The 21,244-nt window shown below is 36.1% G+C and overlaps 2 protein-coding genes across 4 annotated transcripts in view; one reads left to right on the top strand and one right to left on the bottom strand.

Annotated features, from left to right (window-relative positions):
- The window catches only part of ptenb (phosphatase and tensin homolog B), a 119,884-nt gene that overhangs the window by 37,901 nt on the left and 60,739 nt on the right, over positions 1-21,244 (bottom strand). The gene's annotated exons all lie outside the window — the stretch shown is intronic.
- Positions 27-21,244, top strand: part of rnls (renalase, FAD-dependent amine oxidase) — a 38,550-nt gene continuing 17,332 nt past the window's right edge. The window contains exons 1-4 of one of the 2 annotated variants that reach the window (XM_058792955.1): positions 27-272; positions 1,983-2,088; positions 2,297-2,442; positions 3,654-3,812. In XM_058792955.1, the coding sequence (XP_058648938.1) occupies positions 155-272; positions 1,983-2,088; positions 2,297-2,442; positions 3,654-3,812 (529 nt within the window). In that variant the 5' untranslated portion in view covers positions 27-154. Of the gene's footprint in view, positions 273-1,982; positions 2,089-2,296; positions 2,443-3,650; positions 3,813-21,244 lie in introns of both variants that reach the window. The other variant, XM_058792954.1, reaches the window with a different exon arrangement.

Here is a 21,244-nt window from a genome sequence, read left to right as displayed (position 1 = left end):
GAAAAACGAAGGGAATGTTTCGGTTGGCCAACTCAAACGTTTCAGACTTTCATAATTCTTAAAGGGACAGGGTGCTAAATCGCGTGTGATCTTCAAACGAGCAAGATCGTTTTGTTATTTTACATAAGCAGTTTTTTATGTACCTTTTCTAAAAATGTCTCGGGTTCTAATAGTTGGTGCTGGACTTACAGGCAGTTTATGTGCCTGTCTGCTGCGGAGAGAGCTGCCAAACAAAGTAAATATAGTCGTGTGGGACAAATCTCGGGGTGCAGGTTAGCATCTTATCTGTTTTCACTCACTCAATGTTTATTTTATGTACTGATGTGAAACACTTTATTGAGTGGCGGGTGTCTCGTGCGATAATTGAATTAGTGGTATGTACAACAAACTGTCATTCATTAAGGTTAAACACAAGTCAAAGCGCTGTTCTTAACTGGTGACCTGCTGATCTATAAAGGAGTAGACAATAAGCAGATATGATACGAGGTAACTTTATTATTGAAAGTTTTCGACGTCAATTTGCTTATTGACTCTTCGCCTGAAAGAGCAGACTGAGCAAGTCCTCATTGTTTTTCAATGTACGATGGAGGTAAGTCTTGAACTTTGTCCTTTGATTGACAGGACAGGCCCATATTGATTAGAATGTGGATGATTAGATGTTAATAAAACAAAATAGTTAACGCTGACCCATTCTAGCAAATTACAACACTTGTTTTTAAGTAATTCAATAATGTCATTTTTTTTACTCAATATTGGTAAAACTACACAGAACAAATGTGGTTGGAATACATAATCACACAAGAAGACCAGTGCTTACTGACAATGACCATTAAAGGTTTGTACACCAAAAAAAAATAAAAAATACTCACCCTTATGTCATTCGAAATAAAGATATTTCTAATGAAACCTGAGAGATTTCTGTTAATCCATTCAAAGTCAATTTCACCAAAATGTCAGAAATACAATTTGAAAGTATTCCATAATGAGCAGCTTAATTCAAGTCTTCTAAAGAGACGCATCGCTTTATATGAGGAACAGGTTTAATTTAGGCATTTCTTTGATAGAGAACATCAAATATGTTAAACAGAAGATTAAACATTATTGTTTCATGTAAGAAAACCGTTAAGGTTTTGGAACAATTCTAGTAGTTTTTAAATCAAGTATCTGGCCTGTATTTTGGAAAAAAAATTAAAAATAAAATAAAATAATCCCCAAAATATAAGCCTACACAATTTCTTTTTTCCCATGAGCATTTTTATTGCAGTGGATTGTGGTTTTTCATATTATTTACACAATATAGGTTATATATATGAGAAATTAAGTTTATCATAGACAAAGTGTAACAAAGTGAGCTGCTCTGAGGAGAATTAGTTTTTTAAAGCTCACTTGAAAGACTTATATAGATCAGTGAACTGCACTGTGGGCCTCTATGTACTGCATGCCAAGTGTTTTACAAGGGCTAATGAGATGTAGAAGTATCCCAAGACCATGAAGAAGAGTGTTCTGACATGAATGTGTCAGATTTTTAGCCTTTCAGCTTTTTTGCAAAGGCAAGTCAATATGTTCTTGTATACTTAATTATATTGTTAACATCTCTTGCAATGATTAAATTGTTCCAAATCTCAACTACAAATATGCAAAAAAAAATTAAAATTGTCTTTTTGATTTTTGTCATTCGCAGCAACATTAAAAAACATAATGTTATGATGCTTTGAATATATCATATCTGATATAACCACTTATTTACGATATGTATATTGTATTTTGCAATATTTACTGTACAATAATTTTTGTGAGTTTTTGCAATAGTAGTGTAATTACTGATGTTTTATGTATTTACATTGATGCTAAATCAATGCATGTTTTCATTCAGATGTTTAATTTATCTATAATAATTAAAAAGCATAATTTTATGTGTCGTATTGATTTGACCTGGTGATATTTTGAATAGATGGTGAAGATATTTTGCGTTTATGTTATAGGGGGGAGAATGTCCACAAGCAGAAGTCTAAATGATCCTTCATGCACAGTTGATCTTGGTGCTCAATATATAAGTGCCACACCGTACTACGCTCGTATTCACAGCAGGTAGGCTTCTTCTATGAACTAGCCTATGATGCTGACATGGCATTAAATAAATATATACTACTAGTCTTCTCTCAGCTACTGTATATCTGATCTGTTATAGTGTCGGGTCTCATTTTATACATTTAAAAGTTAAAAGTTTTTTCACTTTAATTACGTGAAAATAAAGATTTGGATTTTGTAGTGACTAATGCTTTTTTTTTTTTTTCAGTTTTTATGAAGAACTCTTAGCACAAGACATTTTAAAACCTCTCATTGCTCCTGTTGAAGGCATGATGTTAAAGGAAGAAGAAATTGTGAACTATGTGACACCCCATGGAGTCTCGTCCATCGTCAAACACTATCTCAAAGAGTCAGGTAGATCATTTGTGTTTAACTACTTCTGCTGATTCAAAGTCATACTGATATTCACTACTATTCAAAAGTTTGGGGTCACCAAGTTTATTTGTTTTTGTTTTTTTATGAAATTAATACTTATTCACCAAGGATGCATTAAATGACAGTATATTAAAATAGAAAACAGTTCATTTAAATTTTAACAATATTTCACAATATTATTGGATTTACTGTATTTTTAATCAAATAAATGCAGCTTTGGTGAGCATAATAGACTTTTAAGCCATGCAAACTGTTTTCCATCAAAAATGCCAGGCAGTTTGTTATAACAAACAAAATGACTACATTTTATTTAAAACATGTATTAAAATAGCAAAAATAACATTCACTGCAGCGTTTTCCATCAGGGCAATTTCACACAGAAATGCTTTTTATATATTTACACAATCAGAGAAGCAAGATGGATTTAATAACCGATTTTATCGCTGTTCATAAAGCAGCTGTTTTTCATCAGCTGTTTAATGACAGGAATGTGCTGCCAGAAAATTATTTTTGGGTCTGCAAGACCTGAGTCATCCAGCTGTTGTTCCTTCTACATGTTACCTTTCTAGCAATATGACTGATTTCCTAGAGAGAGCGCAGAAGAATTTGGCCAGACCATGCAAGCTGATTTATGAACTTAGAGATCACGACTCTTAGTCAATAATTTGACTGAGTCTTTAAAAACAGTTCAGGATGTTTTGATATTGTGCATGTGCTGGAACAAAGAACAAGAAGCAGCAGTCAGATGGAAGTGCTTTAATGTGTGCAGCAACATTGAGAAACAACACAGTTATTTAAAGATCAGCAAAACAGTAAGGGATTTACGTGAAAAGTCAATTGTGTGTATTTGCACTCTATTTATCACCATTGCCCTGATATTGATATCATATACTGCTGTCAACATTGTTCTGTCACCTTATGCCTTTTGTGATAAACGATGTGTTAATTCACATAAGATGTAGACCTATTTTCCATGTAACTCTGGGATTGGGTTTCTTTTCACCATTGCTCTTGTATCATTTGCATGTGCTATAAACCAAATCTTGACTTCTCAATGATACATAATCTGACCTTTCTTTCTGTCTGACTTTCTTTGGAATTCTTTCTTTCCCTGTTTCCCTGTTTTCGTCTCCTTTTACTTCTTTTGCTATGTGCAACATTTCCAAATGTGCTCCTCCGCACTCAAGCAGGAGCAGAGGTGCTCTACGACCGACACGTCACTCACATTCACCGGAAAGACACTGGCTGGGAAGTGTGTCGCAAAGGGGGAACGCCAGAGCGATTTGACATAGTGGTTTTAACCATGCCAGTACCCCAGATACTTCAGCTGCAAGGAGATGTGGGATCTTGTGAGTACATTACCACACTGCCGCAAACACATATACTGTACACACACATGTCGGCCTTAAAATTGAAATATGACTTTTGGTTTTGCTGTCTGCCATTTGTTTCTGTTAAAAATATCCCCAATAAAATATAATAGAGCTGAATTGACATTCCTAATAAAGAAATATTCCCTTTAATGCATGGCGTTAACTGCAGTGGACAGATGTATTTTTAGTTATAGAAACTAAATGACCGCAAATAAATTCATAATAAATCTGTTTCTGAGATTAAGGGCCAGATTTACTAAACAGGGCAGATTAGCATTAGAGCGCAATTCCATAAAAGCATGGATGGGAGGGGAAAATTCTGCGTGTGATTTACTGACAATTCGCACATTGGAGAAAACAGACGCAACATCTCATTTACATAATGACCAGCGCAATCTACCAAGAGTAGCGCAAATTAAATAATGCCACGAATACCAGTGAATTGACGAGCACAAATCTTAGTAAATCCCATTGCATGATTCATTTAAATACTCTCCTCCCATAAATTTACCGATCGAAAGGGAAACTCCTACAAATGCATATTGAATAAGGTGAGTCGCAAAAATAACTGTATTCATGCCTTTTCATCGCAAATTAATTAGTAATCCTGAAAGTAGTTTTTTAACACCTAATGAGGTTTTGCAGTGGTGCAAGCTGATAGTAAATCTGCCCTTTAGTATTTTTTTTACCTGCCTGGATCTCCTGGAATGAAAGATAAAAGTGGAAGATACCTTTAATGCTTTACCATTTTTGTCAGCCATTTGAATTGGCTTTGTCTTTAATTAAAACACACACAGACACACAATCAACTTTTTCCTAGGGTCAAAGGTCATCTCCTATGGTGGTTTGGATGTGTCTTCATATCCTAAATGCCTAAAAATGTTTGAACCATCTGTCACGTTGACCCCACCATTGGTTTTCATGCAATTTGCCAAAAATCAACACTTTGAAAAAGTGTCAGAAAATAGAAAATCTTTATTGTAGTTTGTAAAGCACTAAAATGTGAGATACATGGGAAGTTATTCATTTTATGACTCAAATTTTACTCAATATTGAAGACACGTCTGAATTATCGAAACAAAATTCACTGTTTCTTTATAGTTGATTTATAGATATTTTTGTTTGTTAGTTTGGATCTCAATTACTAGACTGTTGCAGTACCGAACATTTTACCTTCAAAAGTGTTTGAGAAGGGTTTAGTTCTTTCTGTTTTTACACAAATCTTTGTTTTTCATGGTGTTGATGTTTAGCAAATTGCATGGAAACCAGTAGACACTAAAGTTGTACACAGTTGTTTTAACATAACAGGTGGGTTGAACAATTGCCAGATTGCGTGTTCAATAATCTCAGATCTGCTTTCAAATGCACACGTCCACCTCTCCTTTACATCCATTCAGACTTTCCCTGGGCCGGTGGGCTTCAGAGACCCCATATCGTCATCTTAAACTGTTTTCCAGCTGCCTCACGGCTGCAGGTTAGCATCAGGGTCCAAATTGGTATTCTCAGTATGACGTGTTTGAAATGGTAAAACATAAGTCCTTAAGTAGAAATATGGAAATGGAAGAGTGAGATCTGGGCCTTCTGGGTGTTGGAGCTTCTGAGAAACTGTGAATAATGCAGGGTGTGAGGAGAAAGTCACAGGCTCAGAAAAAGAGCTGCATCGCAAATTAAGGGATGAATGAAAAATGGAATGAGACAGCTGAAAATGGTGGAGGAGTCGCTAGCGAAAAAACGGTGCTTCTAAATGGTTGTGGTGTCACGCACAGAGCAGCAGAAGTAGGGCAGAGGCAGATGGGTCTCTACACCGTTGATACGCTATGAAACGGCTGCGCTGGAGCAGCTGAAAAATTAATCTGAAGTGGTCTGGATGGAGATGGAGGCCATGTGATTAATGTCACAGTGCAGTTGCACAGGACTCCACATAACCGAATACAAGAAGAGGGTCGAAACTGTAAGATGTGAAACAAAATGTAACAATTCACGCACAAATTCTTGGCCAGTTTTATTCTTAATTTCCCATTCAGAGTTGGAGGTGAGAATTTTTTCCATAGAGATTATGTTGATTTATTGTTTGGCAGGCTGAAGTCAATGTAGGCTCTCATTTAACTGCTTCTCTGTCAAATCATAGTTATTTTAAAGCCACTTCAACAAGACATGGCTTTTTGGACTCTTTTAAGTGTTATTCTGTTTTGTGTCACGACTGGTTTTACTGTGAGAAAACCCATGTGTTCTGAAAAACACTGCTCCTGGGAGACATATTACAGCCATTTTTTGAAATTCCTTAAACCCTTCTGATCTTTCATTTTTAGTGGGCTGTGTTTTTCATTTGTGACTTTTTTTTTCTCTTCTGCGTACATCTTTGTTTTCCTAGAACATATTATCATATTCGGTTGGAGATTTTGTAACCTTTTTTGACACAGCTGAATCTATATTCTTTGTTTTTGTATTCATAATTTTAAGTAAATGAGTCATCTAGCAGAGGTGTCCTTTATATATTTGACTTCTTCATAATTTAAGATGTAGTTATAGTGCCTTTGAGACTGATTAATGACAGAGCTGATTGTCCAGGGCAAATTGTATAAATTTGTGTAATTTTTAAACAGCATTGGCTAGATCAAATATCATTCCAAATTTCGGGGCAAGTAAGATTGATTTTATTTTATTTATTTAAAGAAGTTAAGTCTATTTTTATCATGTTTTTTTTTATTATTATTATTATCATGGTTTCCACAAAAATATTCAGTATTGATATTTGATATTGAAATTGATATTTTTCAATTGTAATAATATTTCACAATATTACTGTTCTACTGTATTTTTGATCAAATAAATGCAGCTTTGGTGAGCTTAAGAGACATCTTTCAAAAACATTTGTAAAAATCTTACCAACCCACAAACTTTTAAGATGTAGTAAAATGACTAGAAAGGTTGAGAAAAAAAAGCTTTATATTCTCAGAGATGATGGTAACATCCAACACAGATTAAACGTGTTCATTTTCTCTTCATTGTCCTGTTTGCCATGATGTCACTGTGTTAGTGGTCCTATTTGTAGTGGCGGCTGCTGGACAGTTGGGGGCAGCAGGCAGGTATGAGCCACTGGCACTTGCAGAGATGCAATCTGGAAATAATTTTCACAGATTGGAGCTGCATGCTCAAAAAAATGGATGCCTCACACTTCATGCTTCATCACAGCATGATTCCACAGAAGTGTCTATTGACCTCAATTTTTAGGTCTTTAGGTCTAATGTGTGTGAAAATAATTATGAATGCAAAAGCAAATTGATTGGAATTGTTTTAATGCTGTTTTTAGAGGTTAAAAGGATGCTATAAGCAACTCTAACACTAAATGAAGAGAATATGTTTTGCTTTTCCTTTTTATACTTTCATTGTTCACGCCAACATTTGTATATCTTTGCCCTCTTTGTCAAATAAGAACAAGAATCCGCAGATAATAATAAAATGACTATATTATATAAAATGACAATTGCTTTATTTTATATCATAGACTTGCAAAAATATTTATTGCAGGTTATTATTGTAAGTTGTATTTTTGATGAAGTAGATAATTCTTCAGTGTAGCGGCATAGTGATTCACATGAAAATGATTCATATTCCACATGAATTTTGTGTATTATTGGCTTTGCGGTAAAATGCAAATATGACACTTTTATTTGTTTATTTTACATATACTTTGACAGGATTTTCAGGGGTTGATCTTGAACAGCTCTTTATGTGGCTGTTACATCCGCTCATAGTTTGTGTGTGGTTATACAGTGTTAGCAGAATAGCCATAGAAACCGATGAAACCCAGAACAGCCATATTTCTTTTAACCTGAATGCAGTGACAGTCACGTCCTTACAGCCCTGCCCTTCCATTCAGTGGACTTTTGGTTTTCCCAGTGGCTTTCCATGTGCTGGGGAAATGAGGAGGAAATATGAGCGTGTATCATTTGCAAAAGATGAATGAACTCTATGCGTGCTGCTGGGCTGTGGCGAGCCTGATGTGGATCGGAGCCCTCCCTGGACTTGACTCTGATTTGTTTCCTCTAATATATTACTGAACATTTCGGGTTAGCGGTTTGACTGGGGTTATGGAACATACGTTTGGGCCAGAGGTGCTTTGCCAACTCTGATGCATTCAGTTGCAGCCGACTTCCTGACAGATTCTGCTCGCTTCTTGGCCAGAAATTCCCCTCCTTAATGTTTGGATGTTTTTCATCATATTCTGCAACGCTTTCTTCCTTAATTCTTTCATTCTAGCTGTCTGCTGTCACTGACATGCTCCACCAGCTGCCAGAAATTAACATGAGAGAGTGGAATGCAGCTTTTGCAAGCGCTGGCACAGTCCCTTTGAATTGGAGTGACTTAACATGTTTGAGCACTCTCAGACCTCTGAATTCCTCCATAGTAACTCCACAATCACATTAGGGACGTTTTCTAGCTTAGGAAACATGCCACACGCACACGCACACACCCTAACCCTGCACTTGTACTTACACAAACTAAGGAGTGTGCATTTTTGAACATAAAACACTGGGTCTGGCTCTTCCTGCGCATCAGAGGATGTAATCTATGACAGGTGGTTGGGCCTGTTCTCCAGCGACGCAGTAAGAGGCTGAATAAGTACATTTCAAAATTAGAATCTGATCAGCATTCACTTCCACTTTGGCAGGCTTGCTTAAGCCTATGCAGAACCATTTCTGCTTTTGTGGTTAAAGACAGAAGACCCTAAAGAGGAAGTTGACCCAATGCCTACAAAAACGGTTTAGATTTTCTGCTCTTTCTCCAGTATTAAACGCTGAGTAAATGCTTCCCAAACCATATTATTGTTCATTATATACACTTCTATTCAAAAGTTTGGGGTCAGTAGGATTTGTTTTTGAAAGAAATAATACTTTTATTCAGAGTGAGATTGGAGACATTTAGGCTTACGAAAGATTTCTATTAAAAAAAAAAACGGTGTTCTTTATAACTTTCTAGTCATTAAAGAATCCTGATTAAAAAATGTGTCAGTGTTTCCACAAAAAATATTAAGCAGCACTGTTTTGACTTCTGTTTTCAGAATTGAAAATAATAAGAAACGTTTCACCAAATCAGCTAATTAGAATGGCTTCTGAAGGATCATGTGACACTGAAAACTGGAGTAATGGCTGCTGAAAATATACCATCACATTTTAAAACATTACAGTAAAAAATTGTCATTTTAAATTGTAATAATGTTACTGCTTTTACTGTATTTTTCATAAAATAAATTGTTCAGCATAAGAGACTTCTTTCAAATCTTAGCTTTTGAACTATTGTAGTGTACTTCCATGTGCTCATTTTCTGCTGTGAAAGTGGGGCATATTTATTTTTAGACATTTTTATTTTATTGATTGATTGATCAATTGATTGTTATAAATTGTCTTCACGATTGCAAGCAGCTCTTAAGTTTTACAGTCACACTCCCTCCAAAGTTTACGTTCCCCTTCCAAGTGCTGAATCACCACTTTTAACCTCTTTATATGAGATTAAATCTGTGAATCATAACTCCTGATTCACTCAATGACAGTTTATGGGCCACTTCTAAATGCATTTATGCAAATTGCATCTTGATATTTAAGGATGACAAAGGCAATATTGATGTCTGCATATAGAAGTCATTGACTCAATTGCCCGTTCTGTTACTCTCAATGAGTAATGGCGTGCCCACACCCTTTCCTATTGTGTGCTTTTACTTCCTGTCCGGCCCGTGTGCAGGTCTGTCAGGGTGCACCGAACTTAGCAAGCCTTTGTGCCTATAAGTGATTACGTCATTGTGCTGAAATGGGGCATTTTTGCAGCTAACCTCTGTGTGGCAGGCAGTTACACTCGTGCGGATCTTTTCCATGGCCCAGATCCCCTGACAGCCTTGAAACTCTGCTGATGTTGAGAAACATGATTCTTCATTTCTAATGAAATTAAAGCTCTATTTTTGGCAGTCTCTCTCTCTCTCTCTCTCTCATGTGGTAATCAGTCTCCCTGGCTGCGTTATTTGATTTGGGGTCTGGCTGTGCGAGATAGGTAGCATGCTGATTATTTCCCCTTTTTCCAGTTGCCTTTAAAGAGCGGTTGTTAATCAGCAGATATGATAAAAGACAGGATGCGTCGTTAAACTTAAAACGGCGCTTCTTTTGTTCCCCGCCACCAAACATAAATATCCAAGCTTTTCGTTTGGCTAGCAATTACCTTGAGCTCCTCCCGTGCTCAGAATACAATAAATGTGTCAAGTTACATCATCCTCCTCTTGGTTAGAGATTCTCTTTTTGTCTCTCATCGAGTGGCTGTCTGGGTCTGCTGCTTTAAAGTCGGGAATGATGTAATCCCTTGTTCTGACTCCTGACAGAAAGGCACGCTTATTTCCCCTGCACTGTCTGGGTGTTGTGCGCTAAATGGATACTTAGTCCTCCTCTCTCCACAGCTCTCTCAAAGGCACTCAGGAGTACAAACAATAGAGGGATAGCGTTTTTTTTTTTCTCGTCACTCTCTCTCTCTTTATAATTGGGTCGCTTAACCTCATCAAAGTAGTGCTTGGTTTGTTGTTGACAGTTGGTGCGGTACCTTTGTTCTGCGAGTCACCTTTTTTGACAGATTTGACAGATCATGTCCATTTTGAATGAAAATAATGGTGGGTAAATGTATTTACCATTGGTGAATAAGCAGTTAATTTAGATTAATATGTCAGAATAGGAGTGCCACTTAAAAATAAAACAAAAGAAAATCATTTATCAGTGTATTAAAAAAATAATTAGACAATTTTTTTTTTAAGTAAATGACATCAATTGACATATTCAAAACAGTTTATTTCATTCATGTTTAAAGTAATTATAATTGTAAAATTGTTAAATAGTTACTTGTGTGCAATAAATCTGTAAATGTGAAATATATTTTAAAATATATATTTAAATTGATTTTTCTTTGTGAATTTAAATGAATCTAAATGAATAAGAAAAGCAGCTGGCCAATGGAAAAAAAATAAATAATAATAATAAAAAAAAAATATATATATATATAATATATATATATATATTATTATTATTATTATTTATTTTTATTTTTTACTGTTATTAATTAATTAACATAGTAAACATGAATTTATATGAATGTTTGTACATCTCTATATGTTTGAAAAGTGAGTTATTTTTATTTTTATTTTTTTACATTTTACTACACTTAAACATTGCAGGCTTAGTTTACCAAAAGTGCAAATTCTGTCATCATTTACAAACTTTTATGTCATTCAAGATCTATATGACTTTCTACTGTGGACAACAAAAGATGATATTTTGAGGTGTGTGTGTGTTTTGTTTTTGTTTGTTTTTTTTTTGGACATAAAGTGGAAGTCAACATTCTTTAAAATACATTCTTTAATATTCCACAGAATAAAGTAGGTCATACAGGTTTGGAATGGCATTTGCATTCAGAGTTATCATTTTTGAGTAAACTGTCCCTTTATTTAAATAAATCATTTTAAAGACGACATGAAACAGAAGTTGTTATTGTCTTTTCTGTCCTTATTTTGACATATATTTGAGTGAAACTGCTTCTCAAACAAGAAAAAATATAGGGCGGGATTTAATTTGGTCCATCGGAAATTGATTGGATCTTTTGATCACTGCCTTTTGCTATTGCTGTTTGCTATCTTTAAGGGATAGTTCACCCAAAAATGAAAATTCTGTCATCGTTTACTCACCCTCAAGTAGTTCCAAACCTGAATGAATTTCTTTGTTCTGCCGAACACAAAGGAAGATATTTTGAAGAAAGTTTGTAACCAGGCTGTTTTGGGGCACCATTGACTTCTATAATATATTTTTTTCCTACTATGGAAGTCAATGGTGCCCCAAAACAGCCTGGTCTGAACTGCTCTGTTTCCCACATTCTTCAGAATATCTTACTTTGTGTTCAGCAGAACAAAGACATTCATACAGGTTTGGAACTACTTGAGGGTGAGTAAATGATGACATAATTTTCATTTTTGGGTGAACTATCCCTTTAAGTGAGTGACAGGTTGTCTGAGACACACATCATCAGAGAAGAGAAGAGATGTCGTTGCAAGAGAGAGAGGAAGTTATTTTGATTAAAGATTAGAAGCGCACATGATAAAACATTAATAATGTGCACAGATCAATCAGTGTTTCTTGCATAATAAACACTGCAGTAATCCATAAGAAAATAAGAATTTTGATTTCATGGTGACTTTAAATATTTTTGTCAAAGATTAATTATTGATTTATTTACCTTTTTAATTAATAAACTGTTTTTTTTTTTTTTTTTCAAGTGAAACTCCAACTTTAGAGAACAGAACTTGTTTAAGGATGTCAACAATAACATACTTCAAACACATTTGTTGCAGAAACATGCTTTTTTGCATGCGTTTCATTGCGCTTTCATACAAAACTCATTCAGGAAACTCTGCATAAAAAGAGGAAGACGTAAGGTGCACAAAGCTAAAATTAGAGTCACACCCAGAAAAGAAGATACCATAGTCAAGCATGTGAGAAATTGAGCCCAAACCTCAGAGTTGTGAGTGTAAAATCCTCCGCTGCCTGAAGAGGCTCACTGTGACTTCAGAGGCTTGAGATAATCTCACCCCTGGTGTGCCAAGAGCGAATGCCATTTTTGGGTAGTGCCATGATCTGTATTTGGATTAGAACAGAAGATGAATGAGCAGTGAATTGCTCTCTAAATTAAGAGGAATTTGTGATGCAGAGAAAGAGCTTCTTTTGACAAGGCCGGGAAAGGCTCTGGCTAAGTCATGCTCCTAATAGCAGTTCCCTTGCCAAGCCATCTTAAAACTGAAATGATCTTTTATGAGTAATGGCGGCTCTTGCACATTTGCATGTCAGTTCTCTGCTTCGTCTATTTCATCATGCACTCCAGATTTAACTTCAGCTATACTGCACAAAAAAAGAACCGTCTGCCCTTATAAAATAGAGCCTGTCCTGTGAGATACTAAAGTGTTATTTTTTTCCGTTTAAATACAGGAAGAATGTGTGTTTTACACTGATTAGTCATACATTTGAGGAAGCTCATAGTACCACATTCTTACAATGATTTTGTAAAAACTGTTCAATGTACACTAAGACCCACCTTAAAATGTTACTTGCTGACCAATCCTGCCTTAGCAACGGTTGTCAACTGCCATTTTGTCAAACAGCCATTTGTTATTTTTAAAGAAGGCTCGGATCTGTTATAGACGGTACCTTGATTTCAGCACCCCAGGCTCATTGGAAAAACATGCCACTCACTACAGTTTTTGCAAAACTCCAAAAATCTATACATTTAATTCACGGCAGTAAAACGGCAACAACTTTTACTCCTTTTTACACAAGTTATGATTATAGGGCAGCTTATTGATTTAATATGACCTCAACACACTACCATAGTGCATGATTTGTAAATTAATACATTTTGATGTTTGCGTCACATAAAATTTGGATGTGTTTGCATCACATCCAAATGTAATTGCGCTTTTGATATAGTAAACTTGCTCTGTAGCTCACCTGGTATAGCATTGCACTTGCAATTTGGAGATGAGTCTTGTGAAATGTGAGCACTGTTGGTTAGGTTTAGGTGGTATGTTATTTCCGATTATAGAGCACTTTCCATATTTTCAAACTGACGCAATACGTACAACAAGCAACTCTTCATAAAAGTTGCCATATTCGCATTCATTTGTTTCTGATAAAACTGAACACACATTTAGTGCCACTTTCCTGACATTTCACTTTGAAAGTGTCGTGAAACATACAAGAAGCAACGTAATATAATTTTGCAGTCATGTCACAACAGGCACGTTCTTCCAATGAGCCTGGAAAGGATTTTAGATAGTTTTAAAAATGTCGTATTACATCCAGAAAGCTGAGTTGTAGCACTCCTGAAGTAATTTACTATAATTTAGATAACCAAATTGATTGCGTTGCCACACTAAAGCAGCTTTTATTTGCTCACTGAATGAGTCTGGAGTTAGAAATGGGACATATTGATTTCCTATACCACATCACTGAAGGTCCACTGCAGCGCCAGACACACTATACACATTTATGATGAAGGCTTTTAGCATTGTCCATTAGTTAAAAACAGACCTTTACGCTGTAACATGGATTTCAACTCGCCATGTTGGGGCAAAATATTCTGTAAAAGAAACAGGCCACCTTTGACCTACTGCTTAAAATAACCTGTGGCTTGACGTCAATGCCGAAGCCCTCAGGTAGCTGCCCTAAATGTCTCTGTTTGGTCCCAAATTACACTTGAGCTATCTATGAAACAAACCGCTCGGGCATGCTGGCAAGCGCCTTGTTTATCTAGCAGATATTTCAGCTGACATCAGAGTGGTTTCTTCTTCGTTTACCTGGCTACACAAAAGTGTCCATTATTGCCCTGTTTGCAGGGAAACCGAAAAAAAAGTCCCTCCAGCAAAAAACATTCATAAACATCCCTGAAAACCTGTGCTGCTTTAAAGTGGCTTGCAGCTGTGGAGGCACATCCGTCTCTCTAGCGGCCAGGGCTCAAAGTCCGGATATAAAGAGCTGAGAAGTTTTCATTTATAGCATCAGCCAAAGCCTGCGGTTTATGGATGATCTGTAGTTGGCCAACAGAATCCTCAGTGTTCAGGGCCAGAGCTGTAGGAGAAAACCTGGATATGTGCTATAGTGAGGGCCATTATCTCTAATGTGTCTATAAGCTTCTTTAATACACAGAGAACATTCTCAGGAACATCTTGTTGCAGATGAATTACAGCACGCATTTTGTTTTTTTACACATTTAATCACATTTGGCAGACATATGAAAAGACTGAGCATGTGTTAAAGACTTTGGTGCGTTCAAAACCAAAAGTGCCATCATTTGAAGTTGGTTTTCTTTTCAGGCTAAGACTTGAAGGGCAAAACCTCATCCACAGGATCAGCATTTAAGTAAATCCAGCCTACATGGAGGCCCTTTCATGAGTCACCTTTAATGAAATCACATGGCAAATAAGAGTGGTGATTTATCAGTGTTTGGATACTAAATGTTTTCAGACAACTTGGAGGCATCTGTAATGCTGCTGGCCTTCACTTCTTTAATTGCATACATGAGATAAAGTGCTTTCGCATCCAGGTGGTTTGGCAGTGCTAGCTTCAGCTTGCCTTGGCACCGAGAGTACACATCTCATCGGCTTTATTTTTTCAAGTGACTCGAATATAAACTGGCTCTCGTGAGCAGTTGGAAAAGCAATTCAGGCCTCTTCCCACCCAACGTGCTGTTCATCATCCCAATCACATTTCATTGGAGCAAATGTGTGTTGAAACGTGGTTCATTAAGAGTTACGGTTAATGATGGGCCTCTCGCTCCTGTACAAAGCCACTTTGAATCTGAATGGTGTCAGTCCCCCTCCACTTCACCCAGACTAATAAATACTTCTTATTGTTGGACACAGTTCACCAACAAGTGCATTAAAGGTTAGCTAAACAACATTTGACTCCCTTTTTTGTTTGGTTTTGTTTAATTTTTTTTCTCTCTCTTCCTTTTTATTTTTGGGAAGCCTTCCAGAACCTCTCAGGCAAATATTAAATCAACCTTTAAAGGGCTGAGAGATCATAAATTGGGAAATGGTTCAGCTCTCTTGTGGACTCTGTGTAGCCTTCCAGTATGCTGTGCTGCTGTGTGGCGTCCCAGAGGGTAGCAGCAAAGGCCAGCCCTTCCAGGGAACAATGATGAATGCTTGGGAGTTGGTGCGCTTGCAACAATGTTGCCTCAAACAATCAAACAATGCCAATGAGAAAAAAAATGACCACCCAAATTCAAAAATAAACTTGTTTTGAATTTTTCTGCATGCTGGATGTGGCGTTTCATTCAGTATTTTAGCTTGAATCAACCCAGTATGACATTTATCATATGGCCAAATCTGTATACAATCCATGTTGCTACTTATTCTCAAAGAAAAAATTAACATTGCCATTTTCTGAATGCTGTTAAAAGGATATTCCGCTCAAAAATGTAAATTCTCTCATCATTTACTCATTCTCATGCTGTCCCAGATGTATACTGTGTGACTTTCTATCTTCAAATGAACACAATCTTGCTCTACGTGTCCATATAATGCCAGTGTATGAGACCTCCAAAGTTGATGCTTCAAAAACCACACAAAGTGAACATGACGGTAATCCATACAACCCCAGTGGATTGCCTCTTATGTCAACTAAATGGATGTCAACTTGTTTATATTCTCTTAAGCCTGAAATACTCTACACAATGTTTGCCCTGATTTTCCACAGATTTACAGTCTGGAGAAGCTGACATTAGTTGCCAAAGGTCAGAGCCAGTCTGCAGATTTGAGTTGACTGATTTAATAGAAAATCACGTGATGTTTGATGGTCACAAACTCCGATTATTTTTAGCTTCAGACTATGATTCCATCCAGACAATCAGTTAATATTTAAAGTCAGTTAATGAATTATTTACATAGACGTTCATTGTGGAAGAGCTTAAAGAGGGAGCACGCGGAACTTAATTTGAGCAGCAACAATTTTTTATTAATAAATAATACATGAAATTTAAAGGAAAAGATTTTGCAAAATAAATAATCTAGGTCATGTGTTAAGTTTATAAATAATTTAATATGAACAACTATTATTGACAATATCTATGAAATTATACTTTTTCTTATTGATGTCACACTGAAGCTGTGTGATTTTCATAGTATTGCACCCTTTAAGCTCACCTTAAAATAATATGAAATCTTTAAAAATTACAGCTGTGTAAAACCACAGACCAGCAATAAACTGTAAATTTATAATATTATGCATTTAAAAAGCCAGTAATGCCTGTGAAGTAATATATTAGTGTAGCACACAATACAGCTAGTCAGCTAACTGTGTTCTGTAGCATCTGTGCTATGTTGCTAAAACTATGTTTTGGATCTAACTGTAATTACTTCCCACATCAAGTTCCAGGTTATAATATGCAAAAGTCTAAACGTTAATCTCTTAATTTTGCAGTTAGTACTGAAACTTATCCAAAATAAAGCTTTAAACATCTAAAAAGAAAACAAGCACATTTAAGAAGTTACTCTTCTTGTGAAAGTTTTCAGACAGCTTTCAAAATGGTCACCAGGCAGTGTGAACACATGAATACCCATATCTCAGTGTGCAATGGTCTGACTTGAACTTGCAGGAGGTATATAGTAACAAACCCATCAATTGGTTAAGATCTCAAGTAGGATAATACTTTCATAAACTGAGCTCAAAAATGGCAGTGTGCTTACCCTAAATGGCAGTTTGTGTTCCACAGAAGAAACAAAGTCATATACATCTGGGATGGCATGAGGGAGAGTAAATGATGAGAGGATTTTCATTTTGGGTGGAGTGCTCCTTTAATAATGATATAATTTTTTTATTTTGGGGATGAATGGCTGACACCGCTTCAAAGTAGACCCTCATTTTTCACAATGGTCCCTTTTGTAATCGCTGCTCCAGCACCAAAGAACACCAAAGAAACCTAACTTTACTTGACCATGGGACAGTCATTCCTCCTAAAAGGGTTTAAATCACATCCCCTGACACCCTAACACTTATGTCTCCAATTAGGCCAATCATTGACAAGGGACGAAAACTTGATCCCCAAGACCCATTTCTTAAGGGAATATTCACACGTATTCCACAACCACTGCTGGAACAGTCCCGGCTGACTTTGTGTGCTTAGAAATGACACATTAGTAGCCAAAATATGCACTTTGTTTTGTGAGAAAATGCCCTTGTATCGTAATTCATCACCTTCTCCCTTTTACCCCTCATTGATTGCCTGTGAACCAGAGAGGTTGTTGCAAAATAACTCTGGATTTATATTTTCAAGCCAAGCAGCATTTATGATGTGTAACCAGGCCAGCAAATAACATGCAGCTCTGCATGAAATCACAACCCAGATTGTTTACATGCAAATAGCACTTTTCATCAGCCTCATTGTTATGTTAACTATTGCTAATTATATCCACACAAACTCATTTGAAAATGGCACATTTACTTGTTCCAAAATAGAGGCTTCCTGATAGAAGTAGGAATAAAAAATGGCTCTCTTCAAAAGCTCAGTGAGCTATCTTGCTGTCTACTGCCTACATAGGCAGCTATCTAGGGGAGCATTTTGAAACGGAATCTCATGATTTGAAACTTTGTAGTAATGTAGTTTTTATATTTAATTAAATTTCAATGTTATTTGAGTATTAATAATAAACACTTATATTTAATTTTATGTTTTGATTTTACGGTTTTGATCATCTTGCACTGTCCACCATCTTGGATTGATTTTTCTTTACTGAGCATTTTGTGATTACCTTCGGCGCTACTTTAGAATTTGGCAAAAACAAGGTATCTTAGAAGGCAAGATTATCATGCTGCCTACATTTTGATACAGTCCTTGGTAGCGTGCCTTAAACGCTTTATAGTGCTTCCTCCATAGATAGCTCACTAGGTTTTGGAACAGAGTCTATATATGTGCCAATAGAAATGCAATTGTGTATATATTTATAATGTGTTTCTGAATATTCTCATTGCTGTAAACATTCTGCATTCATTCTGAGAGACAAGAGGATTGTCATGTGTACACTGAACATAAGCATTTGGATGTGGGTAAGGTTGAACACCTATTCAAGTTCAGATGCTCGTCTCTGGAAACCACAGCATACTGTGCATGAGTAATTTGAGATCCATTTTGTGTGTGTTTGTGTATGTTTGTGTGTGGATGTAATGCAGATGTGCATAACTACCTGGGCTTGTGCCAGATTCACTCCCACAGGTTCCCTTGTGTACTTACTTTTCTAATCACCCCGTAGCTCAGTAATTCTCCACCCCCTTATGTGAACGCACACACACTCAAACACACATTTACACACACAAACACACACTTACACACACATGCATGTGCTTATGAGAGGAAGCTTTATAAGGAAGCCTCATATCTCATGCTTTAGCATGAGACCACCAGACCTTTGGTAATGTGCACACAACTTCTGCATTTTATTTGCAAGTTTTTTTTTTTTGTTTGTTTGTTTTTGTGGATTTTCTGTTGGATAAGAGATCAAAACTACCACCTTTTTGCTATTTTCTTATTCATGTATAATTAACTGAGATGTTAGATGTCTTAACATGTTCCCGACATGATATGTTGCCATTTTTGAGTTAAAAGTTGGTCAGTGACATAGATGAAGTATGTGAATTCAGTCACTTTGCAGACACATATTGTAAGACTCACTGTATTGATTAAGAATCGCTCTGTCAACAAGCTGAGTTTCGTGAACGTTTCACCCACTCCCACATCAAAGAACCAGGGGCCGCAAGTGCAGGGTTCAACACATGCCCCCGAGCAGCCAACTGGAAAATGTTAACCTCCTTGTCCCAGAGCTGCACGCACACACGCTCACAGATACTAATGTAGTCACTCTCACAGCCAAACACGTGTCAATGACTAGCCTCAGGTTCCTGCCATAGAGCAGCAGACAGTTTGCTTTTTCAGGTTAGACGAGCAAAATGCTCACAGTCAGGTGACGGCTAACTTAGGCAGCTTGTGATGCTTTGGTATTTACTGGGAGTAACTGGAAATCCAGGCTTTTGTCTCTTAGTGTGCTTTTTCAAATGTGCTGCATATGTGTGACGGAAATTTAAAAGCAGGTGGTGGTTAGCATTGCCCTATTTTCCTAAACTTCTGTTGAAAAGTTTGGGGTCCGTAAGATTGTTTTAAAGAAATGAATGCTTTTATTCAGCAAAGACTGAATAAATAATTAATTCATATTAATAAATATTAATTAATTATTAATATTTATTTATATTTATTAGAATTCTTTCAAATAAATGTTGCTCTTTTGAACTTTCTTATTTATCAAACAATTCTGAAAAATATAACAAAATATTAAACACTACAACTTTTTTCAACATTTAATTTCTGAAGAATCATGTGACACTGACGAAAATTCAGCTTTGCCATCACAGGAATACATTTCATTTTGAAATGTACTGTATTAAAATTCATAATTGTTATAATATTTCACAATACTTCAGTTTTTCACTGAATTTGCTGTAAATAAATATAGCATTGATGGGTATAAGAGATTTATTTTAAAAACAATAAATACCGCTATGTGTTCACTTTGCAGAAAAATGTGGTATGTTCACTTTCTTAAAGTGGTGGTTAACCTAAAAGTACAGACTAACCAAACTCTCTCTCAAAATTTGGTTGTGAGTTCTGAAAATTGATCATCCTCAAATTTATCATAATCATTTGCTTATTTGTATGGCTTGTATGGCTTTGAGTCACATTTTTGGTGAACTTTGTGTGAACAGATCCTGGTTAGGATACTACACAAATGCTACAAACTACACTCATTTAATAATTAGATTACCTTTGGAAGATACTTTCGGTTACTTCAGATTTGGCAAATAAAGTCTAACTCTATTGGACTCATTTATTTGATAATGTTTTGATGAAACTTTTTAGTATTATGGAAGTCACCATATTTTATATTTACTTTAATGTGCACAATACATCGGTACCATATCGGTTATCAGCACTATCACTTTTTTACTTGTAAGGTCTTATATTGGATAGCTCGTTGTTCAAGTTAAATCAGTTTATTTTTACATTTAGAATGCATTCACCTTCATCTAAATGCTAATCTTCAAAAACACTAAAATGTAAAATAACATTAAAGTAAACCTCAAAGTACATTAAAGTTTCTGTCTGTCTATATATAGTAGTCAACATTTGAAATGGATCAAAAACTTTCATCAAAGTTGTCCTAAAACCAAAATGCATTCTTGTTTTTGATCCATTTCAAATGTTGACTACTGTAGTTACACAGAAATGTACTGTAAATGCAGCTTAACTTTGGTAAATTTTTTCATATCGGTGGTATTTGACTTGCTCCTGATAGCTGTTGTATGAAAAGGGCAGTTTCAGAATCACATCTGTCAGTAAATAGTTGCCAAACACTGATTTTGTGAATGTAGCCTGTGTGAGATTGATCCTGCACATACAGCATAGCTGTCAGAAGCCCCTCCGCTTTGCCCTGCTTACACAGATTGGAGATTTATAACCTTCAGACAGATGTAAAGCAGACTCTAAAGTGGTGACAAGTGTCTAAAGAGGAAGAGGACATCAGGTGCGTGTGTGTATATGTCCCTGCAAGTGAATGTTCTTTCGTGTAAGGTATGTCTCATGTTGAGGCTATGCAGGGCTCACTGACAGAGCACTGTAAAGAGTTTTTTTTTTCTTCAGGATATTGAAAGAGCTTGACTGTTTGGGTAGATTTCTGCTCATGTGGATTTGTTAGTCTTTCGACCGGAGGATGTGTCAGGGAAGGAGGCTAAAGATCACAGATGTGTGTAATGAAATCAAATCCCTCTGGTCTAAACTAAGAGGAAATT

Source organism: Onychostoma macrolepis, chromosome 12, assembly GCF_012432095.1.
Source record: "Onychostoma macrolepis isolate SWU-2019 chromosome 12, ASM1243209v1, whole genome shotgun sequence".
Classification (NCBI taxonomy): domain Eukaryota; kingdom Metazoa; phylum Chordata; class Actinopteri; order Cypriniformes; family Cyprinidae; genus Onychostoma; species Onychostoma macrolepis.
This window is presented reverse-complemented; position numbering and strand designations above follow the sequence as displayed.